This window comes from Danio rerio, chromosome 4 (genome assembly GCF_049306965.1).
Source record: "Danio rerio strain Tuebingen ecotype United States chromosome 4, GRCz12tu, whole genome shotgun sequence".
NCBI classification, from domain to species: Eukaryota; Metazoa; Chordata; class Actinopteri; order Cypriniformes; family Danionidae; genus Danio; species Danio rerio.
The window spans coordinates 74,015,001-74,034,831 of record NC_133179.1 but is presented as its reverse complement, the minus strand read 5'-3'; the positions used below and the strand labels follow the sequence as shown (position 1 = coordinate 74,034,831).

Below are 19,831 nucleotides of genomic sequence, written 5' to 3'. Positions count from 1 at the left end.
TTGGTTGTGATGCTAATGTGTTTACACTCTGTGCAATAGTTTGTTAGATACGAACAAACTGAATGAACAAAGAGCACTGGCCGCTCACTTACCAAATCTGTAGAGACAGGACAATCACCAGCAACTAGAGCCGCGTCTTTATGAAGAGAATACTACAAACGAATCCAGATCTCAGCGTTTGCAGATGAGAACAGCTCTCAGGTAAACAATAATCCTCCTTAGACACGTAAGTTATTGTTGTCGCGCGTCGCGTACACTGTTAATCCACACATGACTCTGAGCTCGCATAGAGAGAAAATGAAAACGAAACTTAACTGCAGCACTTCACGCTTGTTTTGCCAACACAACGTGGCATCTCTGTCCTGAAAACACGGTGATAGTAATGAATATTAATGTAGTTGCACAATAGAGCGCGCTGATTGGTTTGAACCAAGCCTTACTCATGCATTAATGCATCACACTGTAAGACTTAATAAGACTCACTCTGGCACAGGCGTCCAGTCTGCACGCTGGAATACACGCTATTATGTCATGACCGTGACGCAGCTTCAAAAATTAGTTTCAAACAGGAAGTATGAATTTGCTTGAAATAACGCAAAAACAACCAATTTACACTTTTTAGTGAAATATAGGTGTCCTAATAGTGTTTTTAGCAGTGTGGGACACATATACCACTGTCAACAGCTCAACACATGTGTTTTGGTGTTTCGTGACCCTTTAAATTAAAGTCAGAGATTCAGTAAATGCTGAAGAACAACTTTGCAAAACCATCATGTTTGAGTTGAGCATCACCGTGTTTACTGGTAAGAAAACCAGGTGGAACAGACATTATCGTAAAATTAATAAATTACTAAACTTGACACTTTTTCTATCCCAAAAATGGAAGATTGCATTGATCAAGTGCGCTCAGCAAGATATGTTAGTAAACTTGATTTACTCAAATCTTTGACATCTTGTGCACAGAAAATGACTGGTTTTGTAACATCTTCAGGGTTATATTCTTATTCTGTCAGGAGCTTCGTGTTACAAAACACTTCTGCAACATTTCAGAGATTGATGAATTGTGTAGTCTCTGGTTTAGAGGGTTGTGTGGTCTATGTGGATGATGTTAAAGTTTACAGCGATAACTGGGATCAACACGTGAGATGTGTGTGAGAATTACTTAATCCTTTATTCATTTATTCCATTCATTTATTCATTCATTAATTTATTCATTCATTCATTCATTCATTCATTTTCTTTCTGGCTCATTCTGTTTTATTAATCTTATGTCACCACAGCAGAATGAACCGCAATGCAAAACCCACGCAAACACAGGGAGAACATGCAAACTCCACACAGAAATACCATCTGACCCAGCCGAGGCTTGAACCAGCAACCTTCTTGCTGTGAGGCGACAGCACTACCCACGGCGTCACCATTCTCAAAAGCTTTTAAGAATGTGAAGTTGTTGTTGACTCCTACTCCTGTATTAGCAGCGCTCCAAAGTGGTCTTCCCTTTGGAGCGATCCTTCTTTAGACTCATTCTGATGGTTTTAGCCATCCAAGTTATTTCTCAAGCAAATTTAATTCATATTTGTTGAATTATTCTGTTATTGAGATGGAAACGCTGGCGCTTATCTAGACACTTCACCTACAACAAACATTTTGATGTATATGTGGGAGCAGGGTCCCCAGTTGTTGTTTTTTCTGATCACAACCCTTTGACATTTCTTCATTAATTGCAGTGTCAGAGTCAACGCTTAATACAACTTGATAATTAAACACATTAAGGGAATTAAGAACGTTTTTGTGGACACCTTGGGGCTGTTTCAGAAAGGAGGTAAAGTGAAAATTCAGAGTATTTTAACTCTAAAATGAGTGAAACTCTGGGTTTTCCATTTTCAAAATGGCAGGTTTGTTAAACTGGAGAAAGCAGGGTAAGTCAAGCCTGTTTCTGAAAGAGAGGTAACTTTAACTCAGAGTCACTTACTGTGGTAACTTACTCTGTGAATCTAACCTGGTCAGAAGCAGGTTTTATTCTCTAAACTCAGAGTTTCTGTCGGTCTCCTCCCCTTTTTTAAAGACGAAGCGGTATTTCTTGCCTTAGCTTTACCTTTCCACACACCTATTTTAATGCTCATTTTGGATATGCGCATAAAAACTATTGATGGAACGTGTCAAAGAGTCTCCATGTCACATGGCTTCAAACGCCCCCACGTGTTCATTGTGTATAAGCATTGTCGTCTGAGGTGCAAGTACATTTGTTAACTAAAGAAATAATTGACTCAGCTTCTCCTACCACAGTAAAATCTGTTTTTACAGTTGATATTTGGCGCAAGTTAATCAGGAAGTGATGATTTTGTTCTCTTTGACTCGTTGGATGGAAACGCTGCTTTATTGCATCTGCAATATTCCAGTTTTGCACATAAATTCATGTAATATATTTGGATGGAAATATATTGCCTACATTTTAGTCACACACAGAAAAAAGTCACGTACAAGAATGGCTTGTCCTTTTTTAATAAATAATTAGCTTAAATTCACTGACCTTTGACATGTACAGTTACTAGATAAATGGAATTATTACATGACAAATGCTTACATTATAAATGTCATATCAACCTCTATCACATGATCCATAAAAAGACATACACACTAGTGCACTGCTAAATCTTAAAACTGATAAACATTTATAAAATTTTAGAAAACAAAAATTATAAACGTAACACATTACTTATTTTATTATACTTAAATATTTAAATAATTTAAATTGTAAAATTACGCATTAACTTGAGCAGCTGTTTTCCCAGGCTGTCTCTGTTTCACTAATGGTTTGCTCTTTAAAAATATCTGATCATGTTTGCTATAACTTTGCATGATCACATCAAGTTTAGATGGAGAATGAAATGGTGATCTCTTTTTTTTAAGATGTTGCCATGGTCACTCGTAATATGTGCGCTCCATTGATAATGCCTTTTTATAGTCACGGTGTGCGTGCTTAACTCTGGGCCCTATCATACACCCGGCGCAGTGTGGCGCAAGGCGTGGCGCAATAGTCTTTTGGTGGTTTCAGCTTGGCGCAAGAGTGGTTTTGAGGCGTTGCGCTACGCTGTTTAAATAGCAAATGCATTAGCGCTCGTTTGTGCGCCCATAGGCGTTCTGGTCTAAAAAGAAAGGCGTTCTGAGGCGGACCGCTGGCGCGTTGCTATTTTGACAAAAACTATAATAGATTTTTCATTAGACCAAAACTAACCCGGTCTAAACTCCAGCGCAGAGTTGCGCCTCGCTTACACACTGCTTAATACACACAAGAGAGCAATAGGCAAATATCTTTACATATGAAAAAAATGAATATTAAGGATATATATAGTATATAATAAGAATAGATATAGGATATAAATATAAAGGATTAAAATATTACAAAACATATTATTTTCTAGCCTACATAAATATGAAAAATCACTGCTTTTATGTCTTCTTCATCTCGGGAGGCTTTTTCAGTTCATTCATAACAATTTGCTTTTGTATAATGTTATTATTATTAGCAGTATTATTTATTATATCCATATTTATATTTGTTTTATTAAAAATGAGCTTAGATTTGTCCACCTGTCAGGTTTTAGACCATAAGGGGCACAGCATGTGTTTTAGGATATAACTCAGGTTTTTAAGCACACTTCATTATTATTGTTCATTTATTCGTTTGCTGGAAATTAGAACTGAATTTAGAAATAGTTTTGAAACGAATATTTGCGCTTAACAAACGCAATTAAATATTTATAGGCTAATTGATGTCTGTGCGTAAAGGGTTCCCTATCCAAGAGCGAAAGTGAAAGTGGATCCATTATCTCTCATTCTCACGCAGTAGATGCTCTGTTTAACAGTTTTAACTGTGAACTGTTTGCTTGTGAAATGCTCATTTTTTCCACTTAGACATACTTTGCGTCCTGTAAATAGCGAATGCGCTCTTGGCGCGACGCAGCTGGCTCTTAAAGGGAATGGGAGATGAGACTCTGATTGGTTTATTCTCAAAACACACCTATAACTCATTAAGAACATAAACTCAACCCTTTTAGCCCATGCGCCATGGCGCAAGGCAGATTTCCCATCCTTAAATTAGCAAAAACGCGTCCTGACACGCCCTGAAAGCGTTTGCGCCCTGCATTTTGCGCTCTGCGCATGGACCGTCAAAATAGAGCCCTTTGAGTTGGTCTACTCAAAGTTGATTGACCTAACTCAGATCAGCTATTCTGAAACCGAAAACTCAAGAGTTTTTAATCTCTCGGTAAATCAACTCAGAGTTCAAGTTTAAACTGTGAGTTGTTTGAACCTCCTTACTGAAACAGGCCCCTTGTCACTTGCCCCAGTGGTGGAGTGATTAGGTGGTATTTTGGTCTCCAATTGATGTGACTTGACCTACTCCTGTATGTCTCTATGTTATAAATGTTTTTGATATGAATTTTCTTTTTTTTAGTGGGGGTGTGTTAGGACTGTATTGTTTTGGTTTGTGTCTTTGTATGTTCTGTCTGTTCTAGGTTGGGACATGACTTTAGTGGACCTGTACGACCACCCTTATTTAAACTCAGTGAGAGAGTTTGTTGGGGGCGCTGTTCATTTATTGTTTGGGCATTTGGCCAGAGCTGCACTCCAATTTGGGCTATATGTTTTGTTTTGCATCCAAACACTAGCGCTAAAAACACTTACCGCATCCATTCACCTGCTTTTCACACTGATTGTACATACTGATACTGATGTTTTGATTGTTATTTTAAATTTTGCTATAGTAAATGTTATAAATGCATATGTAAAGGACATCATTTGTGGAGGTTCCTTCCACAACTGATTTACAACAGTGCGTAAAATATCTACGATCTACTGCAACCATTTTTGGCCAGGCACATGGTGTTGCCATTAGATCAATGTTTGGCAATGGCAATCTATCAAACTGTCACTTACAAAAAAATCTGGAAATGTCAAGACTAAATCTCTCTGTTTCTTTGCTCCTGTGTTTAGGCGAGCTGTTCTTCATTAATCAGCTTAAATGTAGCCTGAAGAGGAAATATCAAAGTGTGTTTGAAGGAATTGCTCAGCAAGGAGACTCCACACTTCTGAATAACATCTACACAGATCTCTATATCACTCAGGGTGCGAGTGAACAGGTCAACACTGAACATGAGATCAGACAGATTGAAGCTGCTTCCAGACGTCATCAGTCACTAGAGATACAGGTTGAATGCAAACATTTGTTTGAAGCAGCTGAACAAGACGAGCGGATCAGAACTGTCCTGACAAAAGGAGTTGCTGGCATCGGGAAATCAGTCTCTGTGCAAAAGTTTGTTCTGGATTGGGCTGAAGGGAAAGAAAATCAAGACATCAGCTTCATATTTCCTCTTCCATTCAGAGAGATGAACTTAAAGGAGAAAGAAAGACAAAGTTTAAAAGACCTCATAACTCAGTTTTTCCCAGAGACTAAAGGACTGAACCTTACAAGAAACACACGATTCAAAGCCCTGTTCATCCTTGATGGATTGGATGAATGTCGTCTTCCTCTGAACTTTGCTGGTAATGAGACGTGTGGTGATGTATCTTCAGCAGTCTCTCTGGATGTTCTCCTGACGAACCTCATCAAGGGAAATCTGCTTCCTTCTGCTCTCATCTGGATCACCAGCAGACCAGCAGCTGCCAGTAAGATTCCTGCTGACTGTATCGACCGGCTGACAGAGATACGAGGATTCAATGATGCCCAAAAGGAGGAGTACTTCAGAAAGAGACTCACAGATCAGAATCAGGCCAGAGAAATCATTGATCACATTAAACAGTCAAAGAGTCTCTTTATTATGTGCCACATCCCAGTCTTCTGCTGGATTTCAGCCACTGTTCTCCAGAACATACTGAAACTGAAACACAGGGCTCATGCTGAAACACTGCAGGAATCTCCCAAGACTCTGACACAGATGTACACACACTTTCTCCGCTTTCAGATCCAGCAGAGCAGAAGAAAGTATGATGGAGAAAACACAGCAGATGTCTCCTGGGATCCAAACCTCATCCTTTCACTGGGGAAACTGGCCTTCCAGCAGCTGGACAGAAACAATGTGATCTTTTATGAGAGCGATCTGAAAGACTGTGGCATTGACGTCTATAAGGCATCGGTGTACTCAGGCATGTGTACCCAGATCTTTAAGGAGGAGACGGGAATCATTCTTGGTACCATGTACTGCTTTCTTCACTTAAGCATTCAGGAGTTCATTGCAGCCCTTTATCAACATCTGATTCTAGGCAGCGACAAGAAACAAGCAGAAAAAAGCAGAGATAAGATCATGATTGATTTGCTGAAGGCTGCAGTGGACAAGGCTCTGGAAAGTGAGAATGGACATCTGGACCTTTACCTTCGCTTCCTTCTCGGTCTGTCACTCCAGTCCAGTCGACAACTCTTACGAGGCCTGTTGACACAGCAGGATGACAGAGACCAGAGCAAAGAGGAAATAATTGCCTACATCAAGCAGAAACTTGAAGGGAATCTGTCTGCAGAGAGATCCATCAATCTGCTCTACTGTCTGAATGAACTGAACGACCAAACTCTGCTGAAACAGATTCAGTCTCACCTCAGAAGAGGAAGTCTGTCATATGCTCGCCTTTCACCTGCCCAGTGGTCTGCTCTGGTCTTTGTGTTGTTGACCTCAGAGGAGGAGCTGGAGGAGTTTGAGCTTCAGAAATTCCAGAGATCAGACGAGTGTCTCATCAGACTATCAGCAGTCATCAAAACCTCCAAAAGAGCTCTGTAAGTCAGTGTTTCTTTTATCTGTAGGAGTCCATCTATTAGCCCAATGAGGAAACTAACAGCGTGGTCAAAAGTTAAATAAATGTTAGCTTTTCTAGTGCTTCTGAAAAGCATATTATTTATTAGAATTTATTTATATTTGTTTTTTTAGCTCTGAATTTAATCTGCCTCCAATTTTAAGTGATCCTAAAATTTAGCCTGTATTTCTAATTGTAAGAACGGATCACATTCATCATTTATGACTTAATTTAGAGTTTAGATTTATAACTGTTCCAATACTCTTCAGTTATGCGTTCACTAGGGACCAAACATTGCTCAGACTTTTACAGTCCGGGTTTTGCATGTCTTCTCACGGACAGTATGTCGACATCCTAAAGTTAGTCAGAGGATGTTGAGTTAGCTAATACTTAAATATTCTGGTTGCAAATTGCTCACTCATCCAAGTTGACTTAGCCACTTCTAGACAACTTGCTAATTTCAGTGATTAGATGATTAAAGATCTCCATGCTGTCGTGTCAAAACGGCTCTGTACAGTCAAATGTGTCTCTAGAATCAAAAGTCTAACCATGTCACATCATAAAGGTAGCGCAGACTCCGCGTAATCTACTGGATATAAATGATTTCAGCAGGTCGCACACCAGAAGTGTTGCTCGGCGTCGTGCAGCGCCATGCATTTTAAAATTCTAAACATAGGTTTCTATCAGTGTACACACCGGCGCTGCGGCGCTTCTGGTGTGCGACCTGCTTTAGGGTGCTTTCACACTGGCACTTTCAGTCCACACCTGGGTTTGTTTGACGTCATAGTACAGTATGTTTAGCTAGTGTGAACATGTTTTCTGAACTCGGATGCGCACCCATGAACCGTACCTGAGTCCGCCTGAAAGAGGTGGTCTGGGGTACGGTCCATGCGAATTCTGGTACGGTTCACTTCTGATGTGAATGCAATTGTACCAAATAACGGAAGTGAACCGCCAACTGTACAACTAACTATCGTTCTCATAACGTTTCGTTCGTGTATGTGTGTGTGTGTGTGTCACGTTTCGTATCTTGGTGACAAGTGTGACTGAGACAGGGCAAACACAGTGATACTCAGTGATGTTTGCTTGTCTCCTCCAAAAACAGCTCCTGCAGACACTGTGTGATGTTCTGAATGTTTATAATATGTTTGCGGCAGATAGAAGCGAGTCGCTTACTGTATATCCAATACTAAACGACTCAGTAAAAGCAGAATGACTGCGATGTGCGGCGCTTGCTTGCGTCACCTTCACTTAGAAATGGCCGTAAACAAAACAGCAGCTTGATGACGCAAGCGTACCTGGTTCAGAAGGAAAAAAAGACAACGTGAACACAAACCAACCGAGGAGGTGGCAAGGGGGGACAATCGAACTTGGGCACGGTCCAGGCAATTAAACCAAGTGTGAAAGCACCCTTAATGGAGAGTAAAGGTTTAGGAGAACTATCTCATAAAAAAAACCAGTAAGCCAGTAAATTACATTGTTTATTAGTGGAAATTGCACAAAAGTCAGCTATAAAATGAAACGCCATCCCAAAAGTTCTTCCTGGTGAGAGTTGAATGATCACACTGATGTTTTTTTTTTTTTTTCATTCTGAAATGAATGAGTCCGCTCTGATTGGTCAGCTAATGTATTGTGCTGTGATTTGTCGGTCGGCTTCACGTCACCAGGAAAAGTGTCACGGCTCTACAAGCACACACTTTTGCGCTGTGTAAATCCTATCAGTCAGAGTAGCTGTTAGCCGTATCAGTGTGAGCCTGAATCAGACAGAAAATGACACGGAGGACACAGCTGAAGCTCACGCCTGCTCTCTAAAATATCATCTGACAAGAGTCTGTCACATATATTCAGAATAAGCATGTGAGAGTCATATGAAATATTCTCATATATTTTGCAGTGTTGACTGGGCGGGTTTCATTAGTTTCTGGGCTGGAATCAGTCAGCTCCATCTGGCAACACTGATCTTTTGTGAGTTTGTTATCTGAGATGAAGAATGAATTTTAAAAAACCTGTGTTAGGAGTTTAATAAAGAGTTGGGCTATTGGAACATCTGAAGGAAGCCATTTAATTGTGTGTTATAGACATTAAAACTATTAAATGCTAAAATCAGCACATGTTCTCACTAATTAGTAAAGTTAAACCAGTCACTACAGTCAGATGTGCTTCAGACTATCAAACACATCAGATAAACACATACATATTGTGTTTGTCCTCTACACAGGCTACAGGGCTGTTATCTCACTGTTCAGTGCTGTGAGAGTTTGTCTTCAGCTCTACAATCCTCAAACTGTGTGCTGAGAGAGCTGGACCTGAGTAACAATGACCTGCAGGATTCAGGAGTGAAGCTTCTCTCTGATGGACTGAAGAGTCAACACTGTAAACTGGACACACTGAGGTAAATGATTCTCCACTCTACAATAACTACAGACAGTTACATATGGTTTACCAAATGTGGAACCCCTTTCAGGTAAATTGGCAGAAGAATAATAAAAAGGGATGCAGGGATGTGATTTTATTCATTTCTGCACATTGATAATGATTATATGATCATATCTATGAGTTGTCTCTGAATAAAAAAGACAAATCTATTTAAACGTAAGCTATCGGTGATACTTGTGGATCCAGGCTGTCTGTAGAACGAGATTTCTCCACTGCGTCTGTCATGGGTCAGCTGTGATCAGCGCAGTCATCAGCACCATCATCTCTGTAGAGGAACACGATGACCAATCACAGGTGTTTAAGAACTCGCTCAACAGTGCTCAAAAAGCAAACAGGAATAATAAATCAATGACAAGTCAAGACAATGTTTATTTATAAAGCGCTTTTAAAGACAACAAGTGTTTACCAAAGTGTTGAACAAGCGCTATTTAAACAAAGGACAAATAAAGGACACAAGACTTAACACAAGAAGACAAGACTATTGATGAACTCCAGCATAACACTGTATGACAACACTTCAGATGACTGATCTAGAGCCTGCAGCTAATCAATCTGACAGATTCTGGAGCACATTACAGCTCTAAAGAGCATTTAAATGTTGAATGATCTTATACAAAACAAATACATCTATAGAGATGCTATATAAGTATATCATTTCACTCACCTGGGAAACGGAGGCCACATGAACTGTTTGTGAAGTGCACACAGCATGCCATATCACCTGATTCTTGTAGGAGACAATTCCAAAAGGCAACTGACTGTGTAAAGCCGCATAAACAACACAAAAATACATCGAGTTCAGCGGCTAATCAGCCGGAATCAGCTGAGGTGAGGAGACAGCGACCAGCGAGACCTAGCTGTCACTCAAGTGGCCACGCCCTTAATTATGCAGACTTAATATAAAGGAAAATAAATAAATAAAGGAAAACAGATGAGTCATAAGAAACATCACCCCCCTCACAGTTATCATGAAGGCTAATATTAGCCATATGAACCAAAACACCTTTATTCTGCTGTAAAGTCGGCCATTTTAACAGTGAGCTCAATAGAAATCTGCTCTTTAAGGAGCAGTGAGTAGTGGGATTTCCATGAATTGCAGTTGCAGGTACTTCTGTGTTAGCTTCATGAGGGAGAGTGGGAGATTACTGGTTGGTCATTGCTCTACTTATTTACTCAGTGCTATAGCTGAGCACCGTGCACTGTAGCACCATCTACAACAGTAAATCTACACACTGCTGTAAACTATTGCTGTACACTGACATTGCAAAGAGGATTTTAACTATTTTAAGCCCTTTTAAAGATTTAATGGCTTTAAACTGTTCACCAGACTGGTCAAAAATACTAGTATTTTACCTTGTTAATAAAGGCTTTGCTGAATAATTGCAATCCTGCATTTTCAGATGGATACTGTTCTTACATGTGTGGTTTTTGTGTGTTCGTTATTTATTTTCTTTATTTCTGTTATTTATGTATCTGTTTCACTTTATTTTGAAAAGTGCTTTGAGATGCAACTTTTAAAGATGCTACAGAAAATTATTGTTATCAGTTTGTTTATTAAAATAATAATAAACAAAAACTATTTTAAAAAGTATTTCCCTGTGTATGTATATATATAAACATTATTTATAAAGACAGACAGGCCTACAGAATTATCATTAGAGTGTATGAACGTGAATAGCAGCTGATGTTTTTGATCTAATGGCCACAAAACTTGATGCTGAACGCTGTGAGTTTGTGTCAGGATGATGATGTTACATGAGCAGACTTTATGAGCAATGTTGTACAGTATTACAGGCCGTGATGCTGCTTGGCTTCTTTCAGAAAATTAGCAACAAACATTTTACATACAAATTGTAAATGTAGGTTAGTTTATAATATTGTATCAATAGTATGAGAGGACTAGTTACCTACCTATCTCACTCACTATCCTTCAGCTTAGTCCCTGATTTATCAAGGGTAGCCACAGCAGAATGAACCGCCAATTATTCCAGCATATGTTTAACACAGCAGATATCCTTCCGGCTGCAACCAAGTACTGGCAAACACCCATTCACACACACACTTATACACTACTGCGTATTTAGTTACCTATTATTCCCCTATACTGCGTGTATTTGGACTGTGGTTGAAACTGCTACGTTTTACTTTTTTTTTTAAGTGTACTTTTTTAAAAGTGTAGTCAGTTCTTCTACTTTTACCAGAGTCGTTTTAAACTTGAGAAAAGCAATGTGGATGAGGTCTAAGGTTTGACAGGCTCTGATCATTTGCATTTTGCAGGTTCATAAGTATATAAAGTCTCGTGTTCCTCTTATCTAAACTAAAATTTAGCATTTTTTTTACATTAAACATGTTCAGGAATATATTAGATGACATTTAATATTCAGTTTTATTAAATAACAATAGTCAATAATTCTAATTGACACAAATTCAATAGTTTTGTCATATTATTAACCTCATAGTTTGATTTTACATCAGATGAATGACTGAAATCACACTGTTAATGTAATCTGTGTTCTTCTTTCTCAGATTGGTCATGTGTAATCTCACTGTTGAGTGCTGTGAGAGTTTGTCTTCAGCTCTACAATCCTCAAACTGTGTGCTGAGAGAGCTGGACCTGAGTAACAATGACCTGCAGGATTCAGGAGTGAAGCTTCTCTCTGATGAACTGAAGAGTCAACACTGTAAACTGGAGACACTGAGGTAAATGATTCTCCACTCTACAATAACTACAGTCAGACAGTTTCATATTAGAGCTCTTCATGCTTGAACATGTTAACCCTGGGTGATGCTAAACCCCAGATAACAGGAATTATGGTTTATCAGTGATTCTGTTTCACACTGCTCATACTATACCTGTAGTTAACCCTCAGGGGTCTGAGGTGATTTTGGGACCCCTGAGATGTTTTGACATGCCCTGACATCTGTTTTGTAGAAATAAATATTATGTGTGGTTAGTGGGTTTTAGAGAAACAAATGTAGCTGAAATATGAATCTAAAACCAGACTGAATGTGCCTGAACAAGAGTTTAGAGTAAGCAGTCTTGTAGACTAGAATATTTACTGCACAATTATGTGAAATTATTCTGTTCTCTCATTCAGAGAAAACATTACAATGATCTACATTTTGTTAAGTTTGTTTTGGGTGATCTCAGCTGTATGTGTGAGTGACAATGCTCATGAATAATTCACACCTGAGAGACAACAGACACTCCCCCACTCACCCATCAAGGGCAGTGTACAGCAATGTCCATCTGCAGAAGCTAGCCCAAACTCAATGCTTGTTGTGTTACTGCTGTGTGACCATGTAAACACTCTGGGTGAACAATATACAGTGCTCAGCATATATAAGTACAGCCCTCACTAATCTCTCTTTTACATTCATAGTTTAATAGGAAGCTCTACAGTATTATATTTGTGCATATACAGACATACAATGGCGGCAGCAGCTGCCTGGAGGAATGACAGGGCAGACTTTTCCTCAATCGATCAGAAAGATTTCGAGGTACGCTCAATCGAGGAGGAACTTTCAGTTTTAGAGATTCAAATAAAGGGATTGCTTGAGAAACATACGGAGTTGTGTGAACGGAAAACGTTGCTAGAAACATCTCGGGCCGTGGACATTAGGCCGACACAACAACAATGGACACCGTTTACATCTACACCGGGTATTCCTACCCAAGAGAGGAACGTACCTCGGCCGAAGACAGTCGAGGCTTGTTTTACACCTGCTCCAACTTATAATGGACCCTGGCTTTACCAACGGAGAAAATCACGCTCTAAAGCCAGAACATCGGCCGCGCTGAGTCCGCTGACACAGAAGTTTCATCTTTCGGCCGCACTGACACAGAAGCTAGATTTTCCAACCAGCAATCGCTTTGAACCGCTTACCTCGCAAACTGATATGCTATTGCCACCTGTTTCATCTGGTAAGACACTTATTATTGGCGATTCCATTATCAGACATTTGAATATCAAATCTAATTCTACTGAAGTTCAAAATAAATGTTTTCCGGGAGCTCGGGTCCTTGATATTGCTGTCCAAATCCCAACGATCTTAAATCACGCAAAAGAAAATGACACAGTTATACTTCATGTTGGTGCAAACAACATTCGACTTAGACAATCAGAAATCTTAAAAAAAGACTTTAATGAACTGGTGGAAACTGTACGAAATACATCTCCTGCAATAAGGATTCTAATCTCTGGACCACTGCCAACCTATAGAAGAGGCAATGAATCTTACAGCAGACTTTTTGCATTTAACAACTGGTTAGAAACGTATTGTAAAAATGAACATTTGAGTTTTATTAATAACTGGGACCTTTTCTGGGAAAGAGCGAGATTTTACTGTGCTGATGGAATACATCCCAGTAGGACTGGAGCACACTTTTTGTCCAGACACGTTGAAAATGCATTGCATAACTTGTGACAAATTTATACCATCCCTGTAATATATTGCAATACTAATTCTTTGGGGTTGAAACAGGGATGCAACCAGGTTAATGATATTAAGGTTGTTGTCACTTATAGAGACAATAGCAATAGGCCCACACGAAATATTAATCGGAGAAAATCATACTTGGTACCGATAGCAAGAAACTATTTAAATGATAATATACCGTTTTTGCAAAATGAAGGACAATTAAAAATGGCACTTTTTAATGTAAGATCAATTGCGAGCAAAACATTTTTGATACATGATATTCTATCAGAGAAAAAGTTAAACTTTATGTTCCTTACGGAGACATGGCTTGATCAGAATGGCTCTATATCTCTTATAGAAGCTTGCCCACCTCATTATACGTTCTTGCAAAAGGTTCGCTGTGGAAAGAAGGGTGGCGGGATAGCCGCTATATTTATGCAGTCACTGTCATGTAAAGAGGTTGTTCTTGATGAATTTCTTTCTTTCGAATGTCTGGCAATAGAAATAATAGAAAGTAAGTGTCTTGTTGTTATAATATATCGACCTCCTAAACAAAATCAGGGTTTCATTTCCGAGTTCTCCAAATTTTTAACTTTGTGTGTTACTAGATATGATAAAATATTAATAATGGGGGATTTTAACTTTCATGTTGATAACAAACTTGATCGCAAAGCAGCAGAGTTTTTAGATATTTTATATTCTTTTAGTCTCACGCAACACGTAAATGGTCCTACACACAATAAAAAGCATACGCTTGATCTTATAATTTCACTTGGTATTGATGTTAACATAAATGAAATGATTGATCTAGCAATCTCAGATCATTTCTGCTTATTTTTTAACTGTCAAATTAATACTATACTTCAGCCTAAAGAAAAAATAGTTAGAAAGCGGTTTATTAATGTCTTAACGTCGGAAACCTTTATTAATGAGATTCAACAAGCGCCTATATATTTTCGGCCTGAGATGAATGTGCATGATAAAGTTGATATCTTAAACGCGTTATTAAAATCAACTCTTGATACTGTGGCTCCGGAAAAAATAAAGAAAAGGAGGTTAGGGTTAAAGAAAATGCCATGGAAGAATGATCATTTTTGTCAGTTGAAGAGGAAATGTAGAAAATCAGAACGTCTCTGGAGGAAAACTAAATTAACCATACATCATGAAATTTTGCGGTCTAATATACACGAATATAATAAAACTATTCGTTTAGAAAGACAGTCTTTTTATTCTAAAATCATTAATGAAAACAGCAGTAATCCTAGAAAACTCTTTTCTACTATAGATTGTCTTTTAAACAAAAAAACACCTAATTATTTTGATCAGCCTTCTGTTATTATGTGTGAGGATTTTGCTATATTTTTTAATAGCAAAATAACGCAGATTAGAACCGATATTATACAGATTGACCAAAATTTTGTAGATGAATTGGGAAGTTATCCACAAAATAAAATGGAAAGGTTTAGAAATATTAGTAAAGAAAATATTATCCAAATTATATCTCAATTAAAGTCCTCTTCTAGCTGTCTTGACCCTATTCCAACTGAATTTTTTAAAAAGGTTTCAAATTGCTTGATTGACTATGTCCTTGACATAGTAAATGATTCATTAATGACAGGAATTTTTCCTAATGCTTTTAAAAAAGCTGTGGTAAAGCCACTTTTAAAAAAACCAAATTTGGACTCCACAGTTTTAAATAATTACAGACCAATTTCTAATGTCACATTTTTTAGTAAGATTTTAGAAAAAGTTGTATTGCTACAGCTCAATCAATTTTTAGATGAGCATAAAATTTGGGAAAAATATCAGTCAGGTTTTAGAAAAGGTCATAGTACAGAAACAGCATTATTGAAAGTAGTTAATGATATGCGCTTAAACATAGATAAAGGTAATGCATCAGTTTTAATTCTTCTAGATTTAAGTGCAGCATTCGACACGGTTGATCATTGCATTTTGATTAACAGACTGGAAAAACTTGTAGGTCTCTCTGGGATAGTTTTAAATTGGTTCAATACATATGTCACAGAAAGGACATTTTTAGTAAATATAGATGAATATACATCGCAAGAACACAATATATTATATGGTGTTCCTCAGGGATCTATCCTAGGCCCAAGTCTATTTTTATTATATATACTTCCTTTAGGTAGTATAATTCAGAAATATGGCATGAATTATCACCTTTATGCTGATGACATACAATTATATATTTCTGTTGAGCCAAGAGACACAACTGCATTGGAAAATTTGTCCAACTGCATGTCCAATATTGTGCAATGGATGACTGCAAATTTTTTAAAGTTGAATAAAGATAAAACAGAAATTCTAATTGTGGGCAAAAAACCTGAGCGAGAGAGGATTGAAGCAGAACTGTGTTCTTTAGGTTTACAATCAAAAAAAGAATTAAAGAACCTGGGTGTTATTTTCGATTGTGATCTTAATTTTAAATCTCATATTAATCAAGTTACAAAAACATGTTTTTATCATTTACGAAATGTTGCCAAAATTCGTTCTTTCCTATCTTTTGATGATGCCAAGAAATTAATTCATGCTTTTATTTTCTCTCGGCTTGATTATTGCAATGCTATCTATACTGGTCTACCTAAGGGTTCTACAATGAAGTTGCAATTGATACAAAATGCAGCAGCCAGAGTTTTAATGAAATTGAAGAAACGAGAGCACATCACACCAGTATTAATAGAATTACACTGGTTGCCTGTGCACCAAAGGATAGATTTTAAGATTCTTTTATTAGTTTTTAAAGCACTACACAATATGACACCTTCCTACATTTCCGACTGTTTAACAAAATATAATCCAAACCGTTTACTCTTTTGTTTTTAAAAAGCGTGTTAAGACACATCTTTTTAAAATTGCGTATGATTAAACAAGTTTGTTAGGTGTACGCATTTTATCTATTTTGTTGTAGGTTTATGTATGTAATGTATGGTGTGTGCCTGCATATGTAAGGACTATTGTGTGTGTGATCATGTGAATATATACTTACATTTTGTGTACATGAATGTTTTTATTTCAGTATATGTGATAAGTTTTTGTGGTCTATTTTAATGCTTTTGTTGTTGTTTGTGAGGCACTTTGAGTTGCATGTATGTTGGAAAAGTGCTATACAAATAAAGTTATTATTATTATTATTATTATTATTAATAGATTAGCCAAATCTGGAGCTCATCTAACAAAATAATTTATGATAACGGTGTAAAAACTAGTGAATCAAGAGAAGCAAAACAATGAAAAATATAGCTGAAACTTTTTGTTTTGTTTTGCAATATATATATATATATATATATATATATATATATATATATATATATATATATATATATATATATATATATATATATTATATTTAGCCTGAATTTAATTGTATTATCTTTCAATTTCTGAATATGTTTGGTGACTAAAATATGATTGTCATGAATAAATCAGTTTAATAAATGTGTTCTGTTTAAATGCAGCAGAATACACTGCCTATATTGACTGAGAAATGGAGGAAAGTCTTGGTTTTCAGAATGGGCTGTCCTCCATTATGCTGAGCGCTGTATGTGACTTATACAGCCGCACATATAATATATATTTGAAATGGTGTAAAACGTGTTCGCCAAACTCTCTTGTGCATTAATCCAGCATTTAATAATCATTTCTGAATGAGTCTGAGACACTGAAGTAGAGGAATGACAAACGCTTTAAACACAAGAATAAATCAGATTTAAACATGAAAAACAATTACTGTAAATCTAAATCATATTTGAAGAGCTTTAATATAGATTTCACTAATAGTTGCAGTCTCAGTTCACTGTTTGAAAACTTTACCAGGTTGTGTCTGTCTGTGGGTGTCAACATTCAACATTTCTGTGTGAAAGTGAAGCGCAGCGAGAACACAAATAAACATTATAGCAGTGTTAATCCTGTTTCAGAGCAGAACAGTGGATCTGGAGGTGTGAAAGCAGCAGAGTTAAACGCTAAAGTCAAGCTGGTTTGTGTCCTGCTGAAGGTTTGAGCTGCTCTCATATTTGTGCAGTTTCAGTTTCTTGAAAACAAATAAAAGTCTCATGATAAAGTGTGTGAAATAATCCTGATTACTCGCTCATCTAAAACAATATCTGCTAAAGGCTGAATGTGAAGGAGAGTCAGCAGTCATGAATATTGATCAGCTGTTTCTCTCCTGACAGAATAAAAGTCCCCTAATGGAGCATCAGTGTGAATGTGACTGTGGGTCAGGTGATGAACACATGAAGAGAGCGGCTTTGTGTTTGTCTGAGCTCATTTTGTTTTAGTCCACAACAGAATCACAATATAAATGATGAAATCAGCTCATTTCCTGTTGTGTTTTATACATGACTTTAAGATGATCTTCTGAGCTCAAGTGTGTCTTCTTCCTCCTCACAGCAGACTTTACAGCTTGATGTGGTGTATTATGAACAATGTCTTTGCTCTGTACACTTCTACAGATGATGTCGAGTCCTTGTTGAGTGTGTGTGTGTGTGTTTGCTGATGTGATCAATAAGGAGAGCTGATCAGGATGTGTGTGTTCATCACTGCTGTTGACATGAGCAGAAACAGCAGTCAGCATCTTCACAACACAAAGAGATGTGTGATTGTCCAACTGTGTGATGTGGACTATTGCTGTGTTTGTAGATTGTCTGGCTGTATGGTGACAGAGGAAGGCTGTGGTTTTCTGTCTTCAGCTCTGACTTCAAACCCCTCACACCTGAGAGAGCTGGATCTGAGCTACAATCATCCAGGAGATTCAGGAGTCAAGCTGCTCTCTGAACAACTGGAGGATCCAAACTACACACTGGACAAACTCAAGTATGTGGAGCAGCACTGGCCTTGTGCTTTTACACTGAATGGCTTTAAAAAGACACTAGAAAGCTCTTTTGTGATCAGCTTCAGTTTTCTGTGAGGGTTATGGGGTGAGGACAGACAGAAGATACAGCTTGTAGAGTATTCCAGTCATGTCTATGAAGAGCAAATCATTGAGTGTGAAATGAATCTCCTCTGTAAATGTTGGAGTGTATTGGCTCAGTTACAGTGACATTAAGCGGGACACACTGTACAGTTTCAGCATTTGAGCTGAGCAGAGAAACTTCTTCCTCCATTTCTGCTGAAGAATCCTACAATATCAGGTCAGGAATAGGGTTGGGGATTGAAGATGGATTCAGATTCTGGAATCAGACACTTGGATTAATGTTCAGACTCTTGTTCTAAAATCAACATCTGGATTCCTCTTCTCTGTGCACACATGTGTATTTTTCACTTGCTAATCTGTCAGGAACTTGGGCGCTGGCGAGCAGCTTTAATAATCTGAACATAGTTTAGAGATGGACTGCAACATGTGCTCAAAGGCTGCATGTGCTGAAGAACGATGGCAAAGCTAAGTGTGATCACTGTAATAAATGAATGTTGCAGCAGGGTGTCTCCATCAACATGAGCAGTATCTGCGCTCGCTTCACCAACAGCAGAGGAAAAGAACGCACTGTGTTACATTCATTGTGCATCCCGGCTCAACCAACAAGTGTTGTGTGTTTTAGCTCAAGAGTTTGGAGCGTGTAGCTGAGCGGCTCAGTGCTAGCTTTAGCTTATTAGCTGAGGGGGAAACTAAACAGCTCATTCTCTCCATCTGTGTGTGTTTACAGTCTGGATCATGGAGGACACACGAGGATTACAGCAGGACCACGCAAATGTAGGACTACACACACACACACACATATACACACAAACTCACACACATACACACACACACACACACACACACACATACTCACACACACACACACACATACTCACACACACACACACACACACACACACACACACACACACATATACACACAAACTCACACACAGACACACGCACACTCAAACTCACGCACGCACACACTCACTCACGCACGCACACACACACACACACACACACACGCACACACACGAGGATTACAGCAGGACTGCACAAATGTAGGACTACACATACACTCACACACGCGCACACACACGCACATACACACACACACACACGCAGACACACACTCTCACACACACACGACACACACGCATTTGCACACACGCATATGAGCATATACACACACGCGCACGCACACACACACTCACACACACTCACAAACTCACACACACAAACACACACATTCGCAACCACATGCACACACACACACAC

General features: G+C 38.2%; 3 protein-coding genes across 7 annotated transcripts in view; 2 read left to right on the top strand and 1 right to left on the bottom strand.

Annotated features, from left to right (window-relative positions):
• The window catches only part of si:ch73-389k6.1, a 778,105-nt gene that overhangs the window by 431,232 nt on the left and 327,042 nt on the right, over positions 1–19,831 (bottom strand). The gene's annotated exons all lie outside the window — the stretch shown is intronic.
• Positions 1–19,831, top strand: part of si:ch211-232d10.1 — a 257,213-nt gene that overhangs the window by 131,719 nt on the left and 105,663 nt on the right. The window lies entirely within an intron of this gene.
• The window catches only part of LOC108183521 (NACHT, LRR and PYD domains-containing protein 3-like), a 74,942-nt gene that overhangs the window by 50,360 nt on the left and 4,751 nt on the right, over positions 1–19,831 (top strand). The window contains exons 9-13 of one of the 2 annotated variants that reach the window (XM_073948209.1): positions 4,996–6,763; positions 8,999–9,172; positions 11,743–11,916; positions 18,295–18,468; positions 19,296–19,342. In XM_073948209.1, coding sequence (XP_073804310.1) covers positions 4,996–6,763; positions 8,999–9,172; positions 11,743–11,916; positions 18,295–18,468; positions 19,296–19,342 — 2,337 coding nt within the window. The remainder of the gene's footprint in view (positions 1–4,995; positions 6,764–8,998; positions 9,173–11,742; positions 11,917–18,294; positions 18,469–19,295; positions 19,343–19,831) is intronic. The other variant, XM_068220702.2, reaches the window with a different exon arrangement.